General features: G+C 41.1%; 1 protein-coding gene across 1 annotated transcript; it reads right to left on the bottom strand.

Annotated features, from left to right (window-relative positions):
• Nucleotides 1-9,237: 9,237 nt before the first annotated feature.
• On the bottom strand, nt 9,238-15,916 carry olfml1 (olfactomedin-like 1). Its single transcript, XM_080027313.1, has 8 exons — nt 15,434-15,916; nt 14,119-14,222; nt 13,442-13,632; nt 12,501-12,604; nt 11,786-11,977; nt 10,762-10,942; nt 10,506-10,665; nt 9,238-9,931 (listed from the first exon to the last, which is right to left on the bottom strand). The coding sequence occupies exons 1-8, from the start codon at nt 15,560-15,562 to the stop codon at nt 9,775-9,777; spliced, it is 1,218 nt and encodes a 405-aa protein (XP_079883439.1). The 5' UTR covers nt 15,563-15,916; the 3' UTR covers nt 9,238-9,774.
• Nucleotides 15,917-16,711: the final 795 nt, after the last annotated feature.

The following is a 16,711-nucleotide window of genomic DNA, read 5'->3' as shown; positions in this document are numbered from 1 at the left end:
ACAGGGCCGACATTGGTCGATATACAGTTCTGCTTGAAAGTATTTCAACCCCTTGAGCCATTTGGAATTTTATTTATTTTAACCATTATTAATTCATTTTTTATCAATACCAGTTTTTTACATGAAATAACAGATGTTTGTTTATCAATTCAACATTTTTCTTTTCCGGAAATCAATTGTTAAAACAGACAAAAAAAAATAATTTGCCAACTTTTATATGTGCAAAAGTTTGTGAACCCTGAGCTGCATTGCTTAAATGGAGCAGGTAAACACAATCAGGTTGGCCAAATTGATTGATGAAATGGACCAATGTAATGAAAGATCTTTAGGGAAGAAATTGGGCGGCATTAGATAAAACAGAGATCAAACCAGGTCAGTTTAGGCTCACCAAAGTGAACCCATTCAGGTCAGTTAGCCAAGAGTAAAGGAAATCTCAGAGGATCTCAGGAATAGAGTTGTGATGTTTCAAATTTGTCTGGGGACAGCTATAAATTGATTTACAGTTTTTCACAATTGCTTAAACACATTTCCTGATAGACTACATCACTTTCTCAAAACCCTAAACACAAATCTCAAAACTCAAACACAACATGCAAAATCCTTCACTTCTCTTGCAAAAGCACACTTTACCCTCAAAACAGCGTTAACTCTTCACTAAATGGTGATTTATTTTCAAATGACAAACACATACATCATATGAGTAGATGTTTCTAATCACTCATTGAACACTGGTGTGCAGAATGGAAAACACTGTATGAATGCAAAACACTATATGAATGCTTTATCAGTAGAATTGTGCCTTTGCATGTTCATACACTTTCACCTACAGTCAGTACTCGAGTTGTAAAAAAAATCAGGGGGGATGGTAGCCTGGCATTCCCAGACCTGCCACTAGGCGCTGGCAAAGTTAGAGGTTGTGATGCTGTGGTCAGAGCAGTCACTTTTAGTGTTTACAGTATTTGGCAAAAAACTGTATTTGTACCAAAATGTGCAGTCTACTGTAAATCACAGCAAACAGGAGTTCATCTCTGACCCTTCTATAGCTAACTGCACAAAAGCCTTTTGAGTTTAGAAATGTGATTGGCAGTGTGTTCTGTGTGACACAAAGAGAGAGAATTCAGGAAGAGTGTGCAAGTTATAGAGAATTGTGTGTAGCGTTGTGAAAAATGTGTGTTTTGGAATGGGAATGAGAGTCTAAAGCAGGAAATGTGTTTGGTGTTCAGCAGAATTGGTTAAGCAGTTGGTAAATTAGTTTCAGATTGTGCACATTGTGTCTGATGTTCCAATAAATGTGTTTAAACAATTGTGAAAAACTGTAAAAAAAGTTTGAGCTCCATCGATCCACCGTGAGGCAAATCATCTACAAATGGAGAGCTTTAAGAATGACTGAACATCTGCCTAGAAGTGGACTTCCTTCAAAAAAATCCACAAGCGCCACAAGAAAAGTGATTTTTCAGTTAAAAGCCAATCCAAACATTAGACATCTAGTGATTTGTAGACCTCTCTTGCAGCATCTTGGACAGATATGCATGGTTCCACGATAAGAAGAAAACTCAGTCAACATGGCTTTCATGGGAGGGTTACTGAAGAAGCCTCTGCTCTCAAAAAAGAACAAAACGGCTTGTCACAACTTTGCCAGAGAGCACCTGGAGATACCTGAAGTCTTCTGGAAGTCTATTCTGTGGACAGATTAGTCCAAAATTGAACTGTCCAGTCATAACCAAAACCGCCATGTTTGGGCTAAAACGCAACTCTGCCTGCCACCAAGAGAACCTTCTTCCAAGTGAAGAACGGTGGTGGCAAATGGTCTGCAAATCTCCAGATGTAATGTTTGGGTCGGCCTTTACCAGAAAAATCACTTTTCTTGTGGCGCTTGAGGATATTTTTGAAGGAAGTCCACTTCCAGGCATGCAGATGTTCAGTCACTGTTCAAACTCTCCATGTGTACCGTAGATGATTTGCCTCAAGGTGGACCGATGGAGCTCAAACTTATTTTTTAAATTAATTTATAGCTGTCCCCGGACAAATGTGCAACATCACAACTCTATTCCTGAGATCCTCTAAGATTTTCTTTCCCTTTTAGGTGTCTGACCAGTATGGATTCACTTTGGTGGGCCTAAACTGACCTGGTTTGATCTCTGTTTTATCTAGTGCCGCCCAATTTCTTCCCAAAAGATCTCTCATTACATTGGTACATTTCATCGCTCAATTTGGCCCACCTGATTGTGTTTACCTGCTCCATTTAAGCAATGCAGCTCAGGGTTCACAAACTTTTGCACACATTTGCCAGTGCTAACTTATTCACATATTAGTTTGCAAATCAGTAAACCATTGTAATATTCTGAATCTTTAGAGTCAAGATGCAGAGATTGAACAGCCGCTCCATGCAGGTGGTGGGCTGATGGAATAGGCCTAATAGGTGGACAGAGATACCTACAACGGAAATGTTTTGCCCTTGCAAGATCTTTGCGCTTGCTTTTTGGCACAGTTAATAATAATAATAATAATTGATAGGTTTTATATAGCGCTTTTTTGGAGGTCACTCAAAGACGCTTTACATTGCATAGAATATACATAAAAGAAAAGAAAAAAAAAAAACCCTTTTGTTTATTTTTTTTAATCTTCACTTGCATCAACCTGAAAACATATTTACAGTAGGCAGCCTGAGCCTTTGGGAGAGCGCTTGCTGAGGGGGCAGAGACAGTGACCCCCCCGATGTGCCAGCAGCAGCATCGTGAGAGGCGGAAGCAGCAATAGGCTTGTTTACAGGCTTAAATAAGCGATACGCTACACAAAAAGTTGTGTAAGACGGTTTGGATAGAGTAGGAAGTGAACAAGCTTTTGCGCACCGCATTTACTAACCGAAAGAACAAGTTAATGTGTGAAAAAATTTGCCGCAAGCCTACTAACTGCCATTGTTTGACGTGACCTTCTCAAGATGGCCGCCGCGGTGTTCCGTTAGCCGAGTGGAGCTCAATAGCGCCGTGGCTAATCTAATGTTCTATCTATATTCTAACCTCTCCCTGTCCCCTTGCCCTAACCCTAACCACCCAGCTGTGATGCCTGAACATAATCTAATGTTGTATCTATAGGCTAACCTCTCCCTATCCCCTTGCCCTAACCCTAACCACCCAGCTGTGATGCCTGAACTTAATCGCCAAAACAATATCATTTTCTCCTGAGGTATTTGTCTAAATAACGTTCGAAATTTATTTTTATTTTCTTCCGCCCCGCCACAGTACTTCTGCCCCGCCTCAGTATTGTTCTCCGGGGATGCAGCTGGATACTATTGGAGTTTGTGTGGTTAACCGTCAATCACGTCCACAGAGCGCAGTCTCTCCTTTGAGACCGCAGACCGATAGGCTACTAAATTTGTGTTATTTATATTGTTTTGAGGATTAGGTTCAGGCATCACAGCTGGGTGGTTAGGGTTAGGGCAAGTGAGTGAAGTAGCAGCAGACATGGGTTAGGGTTAGAGGGTTATGGAAGCTAAATGGTCAAAAATCACGTGTCACATCACTTTTGCCCCGCCACAGTACTTGCGCCCAGGGCTGTACAGTGCGACAGTTTTGATCGCATTTGCTACTGAAATTAATCACGTGCGATGATGAATACGAATCCATTCGCACTCGTGCGACAGGTTGATAATGAGGAGAGGCTGTCTTTGAAACACAGAGGAGAGATGCACAACACTGCTTAGAGGGCTCTACATTAACACTGCGGGTAAATGAGTCTTAGGCGAGTAAGTTATTGAGTCCACCCTCCACTTTGGCTGGTGAAAGATGTGTGCTCGGGATCTGTGCTCGTGCAGCGATTCTAGGTATAAAAACTTCACGGCTTCAACGGCATTTACCGGAAGGAGACGGCACATTACCGCAGTTAAGTTAGCGCGTGTACAAACAGAACATTTCCTGTGCGCCTTCACATTAAAAGCATGTTACTAGCCAAACGTGAGTTGACTTTTATTTTGAAGCCGGTAAGAACAGGAAGTTAGCGCTTTTTTCTAGCTTGAAAGGCAACTCATTCAGCTGCAGAGAGCAGTCAACAGTAGCCTAGTCTATTTAAACAAAGTTTTAAATAAGCCACTGAAAAGCTACTCCCAACACATTCACAACAACCTATTTAATTTATCCTAAATTGTACCAATATGTATACTTATTTATTTAATAGGCTATTTTTAATGTTTTAAAGTTTGGTTTTAATTAGCAGAAGGACATTATAATAATAATTCTGAATCAGCAAAAAATTGCAATTGGCAGGTTAGATTCTTTTTTCTAAATTGCAATCAGTGCACCCCTATTAATTTTTCTACAATTATTACTGCACACACTAGGATATCATATTAATTGTGAATCTCAAATGAGACCAGGATGACATGCTCAAAGGTAATTAGAGCAAAATGCAAGGGTTAAGGTTATGCAAGTTTTCAATCATAGCCTACTTTGTGTGCTACCAAATTTATTTTTGTGCTACTGAATTTTTTTGCTTGCTAGCACCAGTGCTACCACCTAAAAAAATAAGCGTACAGCCCTGCTTGCGCCCCACCTCAGTACTTCTGCCCGCCTCGGTATTGTTCTCCGGGGCTGCAGCTAGACTCTACTCACAAAATCAGGTGATGGGTGATTTTGGAGGCGGGCTTTCGCCGTGCCCACCCAATCAGAAGCTATGAATGGTGATAGTATATTATACAGGCTACACATTTTTTAATTGGCTGAAAAAATAGAAAAGAAATGTCCCTGCCCCTGGCTAGCGCCGATATCGAGGGCATAGTGGAGTAGCCTACCGGCAGCCTAAATGCCACATTCATTGATAAAATAACAGGGGATGGGAAGGGGGGATGGCCGTTTTAGAAGGGGGATGATTTTGCAATCTTTATTTCCAAGGGGGATGCCCGTATGCCATCCCCTCTCATCCCCCCTCAACTCGAGTACGTGCATCCCTATGTGTTTTACGCTGTGGTCTAAATTATTTAAATAATCCCTAACACGAAGCAAGTCAAAACTGTACCACAATTGATCAAAACCCAATTTTATTACCATATGGCGCATACATGCTTTATAGCAGGGGTGTCAAACTCTGGCAAACTCGCGAACCAATTCGGCAATTCCATTAAATTATTATTATTTATTTATTTTCCCATGCGGAGCCTGTGCCATATCCACACGTCGCACACGCTCCCAACCGTTAGGACAATCGCATAGCTTACCACTAGGAATGTCTGCTGAAAGTTCCACAGCTCAGGATTTTAAGCCATGATGAACTTGCATTGAAGAAAAGATGTCAGTTTTCTAATGGCTGTAAATAGGCCAATCTATGTGGCTAAATAGCATGCTAATATTGATGATTGATTGTGTCAAGTGTTTAAGGATGAATGCTAACATTATCTGGTTTCTAACTTTTGCCTGAAGTTACAATATAGCTCACTAGCTAACGTTAGATAGCCGCTGATAGCCCACACCTTTCGTTTCCAATGGTGGCTTTGCATTTCAAGCACAGGAACTCCTGAACAGAGTGGAGCTGGAGTGCGCCAAGGTTGGCCTTAGGCTAAACGGCAAGAAAACAGAGGTCATCACCTACAACATCTCTCCGGAGCATCAACCGCTGACAACACCTGGTGGCTCTGTGCTGAAGGAAGTCGAGGACTTCAAGTGTCTGGGCTCATGGGTCAACTCAACCGAGCAGGACCTAAAGGCGAGGAAGGCACTCGCATGGAGGGCCCTGAACGGCATGACCTGTGTTTGGAATTCCAACCTCCCCCGTCAAATCAAGCTCAGCTTCTTCTATGCAACGGTAGAGTCTGTTCTCCTCTACGGCAGCGAATGCTGGTCCCTGAAGCCAACCTTGGAGAAGTCTCTAGACCGGTGCTACACCAGGATGCTGCATGCAGTACTTAACTTCAGCAAGAGCACACATGTTACCAACAGTATCCTGTATGAAGGAATACCAAGGGTTAGCGAGAAAGTAGCCTCTAGAAGAATGAGACTGGCAGGACACTGCCAAAGACACCAAGAGTTGCCAGCCAGCAAATTGGTTCTATGGGAACCAAATCATGGTCATCGGTCTCGAGGACGTCCTACACTAACATACGTGGATGTACTCAAGAAGGATGCAGGAGCGCAAGGTACCAATGAACTGGCCAGATGTATGGAGAATCGGGATGACTGGAAGCAACGATGGAGGGCTCGTCTGAGGACGACCTAGAGAGACCAATGTAAAGTGTCATAAATAGTTAACACTGGTGCTGGGTCATGATTCCTATAAAATATCAAATAAAAAAAAACTTGATATGTTTTGAATGTGCAGAAAGTTTTGAAAAATCCAAGAGAAAACATATTGTGGCTCAATCCAGGATGCCTGAGAGCCTTACTGCATTATAGTCCTTTAGAATTGTTTCACCAGGAACCTGAATGTTGTCTTTTCCTTTACAAAAATAAAGACATTTCCACAATAAATTGACGCAGAAAAGGCACAGAAAACCGAAACAGAAAAATCCACCAGAATACAGGAAATTAAGTGTTTGACGCACAAACATTTCTGGGGGAGCACCTCCATACCTCCCACCTATAATTTGTCCCCCAAAATATGTAAACAAAACCTAGCCTATGCCCCTGTATGTACGCAGGTTATAAACCTAGATATGTTGTTTGATTTTTGGATTAAAAATAAGGCATGTCAGTAAGCGACATGTCTGGCCCTTAGTGTGATTATCATGTCGTAATTCGGCCCTTTGTGAAAATTAGTTTGACACCCCTGCTTTATAGGATGTGATCATCAACTTTCATTTCCCTTCAGCAGTCAGTCTGGGGCTGAAGTGTATTCATGGGTTCCTGCTCGAACATATTTTTGTGCGGTCCAATCAGCAAACAGAGCGAGTGGCTGAGAACGATGACGTTGAAGTTGCGCGCCAGTTTCAGTTGAATGCTGGGTTCCAGGTCCCATTCATTCACACACAGTCATACCGGTGGAGGTAAACTACGATAGTAGCCACAGCTGCCCTGGGGCAGACTGACGGAAGCGTGGCTGCCATTCCGCGCCAACGGCCCCTCCGACCACCACCTCAAACATACAGCAGTCATACACATTCACGCCATTTATACTTGGAACTCGGAAATTTCCGACTTGGTAGTTCCGAGTTCCGACCTTTCTGTGTTCCAGTACATCTGCTCGGGAAGTTATGGACGCCTGCAACCTTTCTCATCCAAATAACTAAACATTAGGCTCTAGCAAGTTAGTTCCATAGACTACAATATGTAGTGAAGTCGGACATTTCGAAGTTCCCTGTATAACTGGAATGCACCGTCAGAAGCCGGCTCATGACATACGTCACGACCAAACGTTATGCGATTGGTTGGCTGACCCAGAGAGGCACTGGGCAGATCCAATAGTTTTAAACTTCAACAGACACCCGCCTCCAAGTGAGTGAAAGTTTGCCAATAGAGCAGTTCCAGACCTTCTGTAAAAATGAAATGAAGTATGATGGTCTGGTTGGACCAGGCTAGGGCTGTATAGCACTCAACACTAAAAACACACCATGAGAATTTTTAATACGTCAACCTGAAAATATTCAATTCGGGATCAAGTTTGGACAGGTTGGACAGGTTGGAAAACAGGTGGACAGGTTGGAAAACAGGTGGACAGTGTGCACGATGTGTGCCACTTAGAAAAGGAGTGGTACAAATATTGTATTGTATTTATTTAGCAATTAATGATGGCATGCCACGCACTCTCGCCTCATCTATGACCGATGGTATTTAAAGAAACCTGGGTGTGGCCTTGTACCCTAGGGAGAAATCTAGGTTGGTTAACTAAAGTTATTTAGAAAAAGTATACGAAAATGCACCTGTGATGTGAAATTAGAACCATATGTACCTGGGTTTATTTCAGAAACTAGAAAAGTGTGAATTTGGTCTTCAAAGGTCATACATAAACCAAAACATAACATTTCAATAACAAATTAAAACATTAAAAACAATAATCGAATATGTTCAAAGGTGAATCTTACAGTCCAGGTTCCTGGAAGGTAAATAGCCTTGAGATCTAAATCTGTTCATAATAAAACAGACCCATCTGGAGGACTCAATTACAAGGAATGTCAATTTTTTGGGGGAAACAATTTTCTATTTTCTGAGGTCAATGTGGGTTCAATTAGAGGTCACATTAAATTAATTATATTTTATGACCCAAGAATGTTTGTAGTTTGAGTAGTTAACTACACAAAAAATGGCATAAACAAAAGTAATTTAACTTGAATAAATATGATCAAGTAACTCCAAAATGTAGTTAAACCTTTAGTTTATTTACATGGAGTTCACTTCTCCTCAACACTGTGCATAGACAAAGCTATACTATACTATAATAATGTCAAATGTTTTAACAATAAATTGCAAAGTTTCCTTAGATGCTGATGATGAAAACTGATAAGAATTTATTAAACAACTTATTTTAGTATAAGGCATATTGACTTCTAAATAATTTAACAACATTTTAGCCAAAGAATGATCTCTTTTTACAAAGATACTCACACTTGAATTGAGTCTGTTTAATCCAGGCGCTTCCTGTTTGGTCGCTCAATCAAGGCGAAAAAAGGACCTGATGATGGTGTCTCTGTGAGTGTATTGAAAACGGGAACCTGAACAACCTCTTTTATATGAGAGTGGAAGGAGGGTGGAGCAGTGCAGGCAACATGAATGTATTAATTTAGCAATATTCTGATGGCATGCATAATCGCCTCATTTCTGACCTCGGTATCTAAAAACCTGTGTATGGCCTTTTACCCTACAGAGAAATCTACGTTGGTTAACTAAAGTTATTTAGAAAAAGTAGTTCCAAGTGCTTTTGATATTAAATTATAATCTAACATGTAATGCCAGCAAATTAATTTTATGCAATTTTATGCCCTTCACATGGTCATATATAAACCAAAAAACAACATTTAACTAAATGTTGTTTATAAATAACAAACAATAAATAAAAATTATCAAATATTTTGTGAGGTGAGCTGACAATCCAGCTTGCTGGAAGATACAAGCCCTGAACACTGTGCATGTTTTCGTTGCTACTAGTTTCCAGTGTGTGCATCACTGCATCACTGATAGAGACGTGGTCTAAATACTTTTCATAATTCATAAAACGAAACACGTCAAAATTGTACCACAATTGATCAAAACCCAATTTTATCACCATTTGGCACAAATGCATGATAGGATGTGATCATGTTTGAAACAGTTACACACCGCCTTGCTCAATCTAAAACACTTTATTGGCTGTTGACCAACCCGTAACAGATTCAAAGCCTGCAATCAGGACATATTCCCCATCGTGTCCACGGAAATTTACATAAAGTTCTGCTGTTTTAATTTCACGAACGGCTATGGTACACATGTTGCTTCAGTCGTTGTAGCAATTTGTCCCACTTAGTTTCCAAACCGTTTCTCGATTAAATGGCCTCATCTGGAACAGTGTGCTACAACCTCTTATTGTTAATATTGTAAATCATTCATTTCATCATAAACATTCTTTATTCACGTAAATGTTCTTTATTGTGCTGAAAAAGTAACGTATAAAATGCCTTTGGTTGGACATAATCTGTATATATATATAACGATAAAAGTGATAAAGAAAGCATCCATTACCAGCAAAGGACCATTAGACTGAACAACAATAGGATATGATACCTGTCAATCTTTTTGATATTTTATGCTTTTATAGGTGATGTGTATTTTTTTGTTTTTGTTTTTTTGCTCACAAACATTTTCTAAATGGTGTGGATCATCTTCACTCTGCAGTGACTTGGTCACTTCTCAGTGTCTCCACTTTGTAAACTGTCTGGTAGCCGTCGTCCCAGGCATACAGTTGTTTTTCTCCAGGGTGGTAGTGGATGCTGCTGTGGCTGGTGTAGCGCTTTGGGAAGAACATCACAGGACTCTCACCACTGCAGAAGGATGGTGCCCAAAGGAACAAAAATGTTGATCAAATGAAAAGACAAAATGCTTTAGTTGTGGAATTGTGATGATGGGTGTGCAAAGTATGCTTGTGCAAATCTGGATTTTAAAATAGCTGTGATATAAAGGTGGAGTCAGCGATCCTGCTTTGTGTTCAAAAATCACTTTGTATCAAAATCAGTGAATGTGTTTTAACGATCTGCTAATGAGTGGGTGCGCTGAAAAACAATCCAGTGTTAATACACAGCCTAGCCTCTGTAAACAGCCATGTTGCTAGCTGCAGTGGGCCCCTTTGTTTGTATACCCGTTTACAGAGCTGGCTGTGTATTAACACTGGATTTTCTTTTCAGTGCACACACATCACGGACAGGTGGCGGATCGTGAGGAGATATTCAATGATTTTGACAAAAAGTAATTTTGACACCACCTTTAACATGCAGTTTACCAATTTTGTGTGTTTGTATACATTTACATGTATAGATGGTTAATGATCAGAACACCGGGCTTGTGTCAGTAGCATCTAGGCTGTAACTATCTTGGCGATCTGTCTGTGTGTAATCCAACCTGTGGATGGTGTCATGGATGTCGTACAGACACTGTATGGTGGATCGTCCTCCGGAGCGCGTGTTGTAGACCACATAGAGGGTCCCACATATTAGGAAGGCTCCTTCAGCATCATGGCTTCTACATTGTGTATCCCAGGTGTACTCCACTGCCAAAGTTCCTGATGGCAGAAACATAAAATGTGCCCATTATAGACTTATAAGTTACTATGGTATACATACAGTAGCTTATGCGTGAAGGGGGTTGTACTCTCAACTTTGATCCAGTTTGGTAATGACCAGGTTTCCTCCGTACTCAGGGTCAGCATGGATGACCCAGAGGCCAAGCTCATCGACAGCCAGGTCCAGGTATGTGTTGGGGTTCAGACTGTAGACTGGAAGGCGACCTGCTCCTGGTAGCAGTGTACTGTCCACCACTGTGCCATTCAACAGCTCAACCTTTTTTAAGTGATGCAAACAGGAAAAGACCAATTCTGAAATACTATTCAAGTCGTTTTGATTTCCTTAAAGTCATATATCTGTATGATATTTTAATGGCAATACATCCAGTAGTGGCAGAGACATTGCACTCAAACCCACAAATGTCAACCTTGGGGTTGTGAGGAGAAGTAAAGAGGGCCAAAATTGGTATATATTCATTGTCTGGTAACAAGAAATGTCGGTATAAAGTTTCATAGCAATTCATCCTATACTTGATGAAATATTTCAGATATTCCAGAAAGAAATATACTGTAGTTAGCCCATGTAGATATGGGTATTATAATGTGCTTCATTGTTATACTGTATTTCATTACATTTTTAGGGAAACATACTCTTTCCCATGTAACTATCTGCAGCGATTACATCTGCTCCAAAACATTAATGCTATCCTGAGAAAAAGTTGGCTCACTTTACTGGAAAAAAATAGTTTCTGTTGGCATTGTTCGTTCACTGACCTCAGCTAACTCGGAGTGGCAAAGATAAAAGTCAGCTACTCGCTCGGTGACTTTAATAATTCCAGTGGAATGACCGTCTCCAGCCAATACTTTTTAACCAGTCTATTTTTACACTGTCGACAAGTCAAAGTCCAAAATCAGTGAATTGCAATCAGCAACCGTTTACAGTAACTGTTGCCAAGCAATGCCAACCTTTACAATTATGATCAATAAATAAACTTACATTTGATCCAACCTGTTTTATATGTTATAAAACAGTGTGCAAATGAGCAGACAAATGCATTGATGAGAAATGCACTTGCAAATACAATAGTATGTAATGGTTAACTCTACAGCAGTCACTCACCTTCAGTATTTGGTTGGGCGTGTCTGCCTTGTGGTAATAGAGGAATCCATTGTAGACCACATGACCAGTTCCCTGCCAATGGGACGGCAGCTTGACCACCTTCGCTGGCAGGGTGCTGGTCCTCTCCGTGAAACTGTGCAGAGAAACATACTCCAGCAGGGTGTTGTTACGGATTCCACTTAGCAGGTAGATCTGAGAGATTTACAGTTGACAACAAGTGAGTCAGACTTGTATTGTTTCCAACTCAGCTTTGAAATTCCATTGTTGATATAAAAGATAATTATATGCTATTTTTAAATCTCTGCTATGTATACAATTAGCAACTCTGATTTCTCCCTTGCTTATTATTGTCATTGTAAAATGCCAAATTATAGCTTTTATCTTTGATCGACTAAAGCCCGAAAAAAACTACACATTCACAAAAAGTGTTTTCGTAGAAAGAAAATCATCCATTATTATTTATTCTTTAAACATCTGAGATACCCATATGAGTAAGAAAAAAATACACTGCTAAACTAGATGAATGTGTATTTGACTCCTTTTTCAGTTGAGCGGGGCAACATCACAATGTCATCAATCATTCCTATCCAACTAGAACTGTTAAAGAGCATCAAGTCAATGCTAATCACGGGATGAATTACACCCCCGCCCCCAAAAAAACACTCTGAACACGTCCATTATCACTGTAATTACATCATCTTTTAAGAGTACAGACCTTAGCCGATCCTTCAGACGGGTCCTTGAACCAGGAACCATAGATGTCTCCTGCCCTCTGCACAATCTTGAGAGACTTGATTTGACTCAGGGCTGTGTGACAGTCTGGAGAGGATGGGGAGAGAGAGAGGATTAAATGAATGGGATTTTATTGAACTGTAGGACATTGTGCTGCACAGGACATGTTGTGCCTGCTTCTATTCTTCTGGCTCTGATTATCTTCCCCTTCACTTGTAATATCTTGTTATTTTCCTCATTTCGCCCTTTCTTTCTCATCCCTTGATATATGTTATGTGGAGTAAGCGATTCTGGAGAACGTTTGTTGTCAAAAAGCACTTTCCGTCAAAATCAGTGAATATCTCCTCACGATCTGCTACCTGTGTGTGCGCCGGAAAGAAAAGAAATCCAGTTTTAATACACCGCCTAGGCTCTGTAAACGGACATTGGTGCTAGCTACGGTAGACCCCTTTGTTAACATACCCTTTTCCAACCCAGCCTCTGTAACAACACTGCGTTTTTTTGTTTCCAGTGCACACACAGTACGGAAAGGAAGCGAATTGTGATGGAAAATTCACTGTTTTTGTCAAAAAATTTAAGTTGTCAACAGGCATTCTCCAGAATCCCTGACTCCACCTTTGACCTGGATGACTAGTTGGACAAATGCTGTAACCATCACTGCGACACACACACACACACACACACACACACACACACACACACACACACACACACACACACACACACACACACACACACACACACACACACACACACACACACACACACACACACACACACACACACACACACACACACACACACACACACACACACACACACACACACACACACACACACACACACACACACACACACACACACACACACACACACACACACACACACACACACACACACACACACACACACACACACACACACCAATATCCATTTTGATCTCGGCTTTCTTTTTCAGCAGGTCCAGCTGGGCGGCCTCTATCTGTTGCTCCAGCAGTGCCTCCTCCATCTCGATGTCAGTCTGGCCGGGGATCTTGTTCTCCAGATACTCCAGCTCTCTCTCCACCCGCTCCACACGCTCTGACACACTGTCCACCTGGCCCTTCACCTCTGACCTACACAGCAGAAACATTTCTCATTCATGTTAGAAAGAGAGATAGATAGACAGACAGACAGACAGACAGACAGACAGACAGACAGACAGACAGACAGACAGACAGATAGATAGATAGATAGATAGATAGATAGATAGATAGATAGATAGATAGATAGATAGATAGATAGATAGATAGATAGATAGATAGATAGATAGATAGATAGATAGATAGATAGATAGATAGATAGATAGATAGATAGATAGATAGATAGATAGATAGATAGATAGATAGATAGATAGATATAGATAAAACTTTGCAACAACAGAAATGCAAACTTAGTGTTAATAAATACAATTTAAATTCAACCATGCGGGAAATAGAAATAAAAACTAAGTGTAAAAGAGTCGATCAAATTCAAATGAAACCTTACAGAAAATGGAAATTATAACTAAGTGTAAAAGATATTGTCAACAATAAAGTTGTCCACTTAGGGGACAGGCCTACCTCACAACATTGAGAGTGGACAGGTAGCCCCTGATCTCAGAGGACAGGTCATAGGTCTTCTGGGTGACGCCCACTGTGCTTTGCTCACACTGGTTCAGACGCTCCTGATGTCAACGTTGAGCCACAGAGAAAAAAAATGGTTGTGAATACAGAATAAAAGCCAGAATATATGCCTTTTAAAAGAATAAATATTACATTCCTCTTACAAATTGGTGAATTCACATTTAATAATATGCACATTTCAATATGCTCAGGTACGTAGCCGCTCCAGCCTGACCGGTATAGGTTAAGGCAGCTGTAACGGCGGTTAATGTCATCAAACTCAAGGTAGATATTTGGGTATAAGTGACATGGTGCATCGGGTTATGCTTATTTACTTGTGCCACAGTTAATCTACATTTGAATGTGGTTGTCTTTGGCTGCTATTCAGTAAGTAACGTAAAATGGTATCCCATTCAGCACGCAAGAAGAGATAACAAAACATTTGTTATATACAAATTCAAAAACCTCGTATAAGCATTACAATTACTTACGACTTACAATTATTATTCCAATACACTTGTGTTTTTTTCTGATTCTGGCTAACTTGGTTTGGTATGACCAGCAGCCTAGATGAAGGTTGGCTAATACTAGCCAGATATGTCACTCTTGGTCTTACTGTAGCTTGAGCATTAACCATTGATGATCTTCATGATACAATATGCACAAGTACTCTGATATTAAATTGTATCATACGTTACCTTACTGAATCTTACAGCATCCTGATTCCCTACAGATCTGATAAACATATTCTGACATATAGTCTAAGACTCAAAATAATAGAACCCATAGTGGGAAAACATTTAAAAATACTGTGTGTCAGTCAGACAGCTGAGGGAGTGCCAAAATATGTCAGCCAGATGATCTGAGCATGGTGTGAAGTCAGAACAAGGGATTGTTTCACTGTGTAAATCACTAAAGTCGGATTTTTCTAAAATGATAGCAAGAAAAGCTTTAAAGCTATACTGCGTAACTTCTGTCAGCCCCATGAGGAATTCTGAGTAAACAACAACGCTGTCAGTGCATCTTGATGAGGTAAGCCTCTGGTGATCGCACATGGATTCCATTCCTTCTACTGTAGCCTACATACAGGTTTTTTCTTAGGAGTATTATCAACAACATCAACATTTTGTGGCCGCACTAAGGCTTAAAAGAGAAGAGAAAAATAAACTGTAAATCTATGGCAAGTGTAGCAAGCAATAGCCAAGGTCTGCGATGTTAACGCTCTGATTTAACTTATTTTGCAATGCAGGTGCCAGCTTTAGTGGGCACTTACCTCTATTTGAGCCAGTCTCCTCTCCATGTACTGGATTATGAAGGCGTCCTGGGGGGAACCCTGGCTCCACACCCAACCCACAGCCAGATAGAGAGACAGGAGAAGGACAGGAAGCACTCTGCCTGACATTACTACTCTTACTTACTGTAAACGCAGTGCTAAGAAAACGTCTGCTGTTGCAGTAACAACTACACACTCCTCTCTGCGTGTGAAAATGCCTGGTCAGTGACAGACAGTGAGACCTTTTCCTGTATTCTCTGAGCCTATCCTGCAGAGAGCACAGCCCACTAAAACAGTCTTACTCTCTGAAAATGAGCCAATGGAAAAAATAGATCAATCCTTTGGCCTCAGTCACAGTTTACAACAGTCTCACGGTGTTGGAAAAAAATCCTTGATTGTTGTTTCAATGGCTGAATATTCTGCCTGACCCCCCCCACCCCCACACCTCCTGTTGCAGTCAGAAAGTCGTGTTGAAAGGAGAACTTTATGTCTTGTGTCTCTGAGCTAGTTGCCTTGTCCAGTTGATTTGGATCCAAGTGGACCTCACCCCACAGTCCCTCCCAGCCCACTCTCTCTCTCCCACTCTCTCTGACTCTCTCTCGCCCGCACCCTTCCGCTCTCTGGAGTTTGTGTATGAGTTTGGGGAATGATAGAGAAAACCTCTGGGAAGAGAGTGGGAGAGCTAAGAATAACCAATACAGTTCAATCCCCCTATTGGTCAATACTGAAGTTTTGTAGTAATCGTCTCCAGATGGCCTTGCGGACACGTCTGCACCGGCCCTCACACGGGGCAAAACGCTGTTCACTAAACGTTGTTATCCAGGCCCTACAGTGGCATGGTCAGCACCATCCTGTGTGAACAACACACACACACACACACACACACACACACACACACACACACACACACACACACACACACACACACACACACACACACACACACACACACACACACACACACACACAGTTAATGAATATTCACATTAAAACGTTATCTTGCTTAACATCGCCAAGCACACTTAATCCTCACGAGACCAGACGTGTTATTTCGCCAGTCAGAGACAAAGGGTGTTTCCACTGGCAGGATTACAACTTTCATATTAGACTTCATTATAACAAACAGCTCAGAAGCAACTATTACAAAGTTGCCTTGTCATTGCTTTGCTTGTAATTCTAGACTATTGGGCAAGACGTACTATCATCCAATGTCTCCACAACCTTTCCAAAGCAATGGTTATTCCTGGACTGGAGAGATGGAAGGCTTACCAAAGAAAG

Source organism: Ammodytes marinus (genome assembly GCF_949987685.1).
Source record: "Ammodytes marinus genome assembly, chromosome: 5".
Lineage (NCBI taxonomy): Eukaryota > Metazoa > Chordata > Actinopteri > Uranoscopiformes > Ammodytidae > Ammodytes > Ammodytes marinus.
The sequence above is the reverse complement of the archived record's forward strand: the minus strand, read 5'-3'. Positions and strand labels throughout refer to the sequence as shown.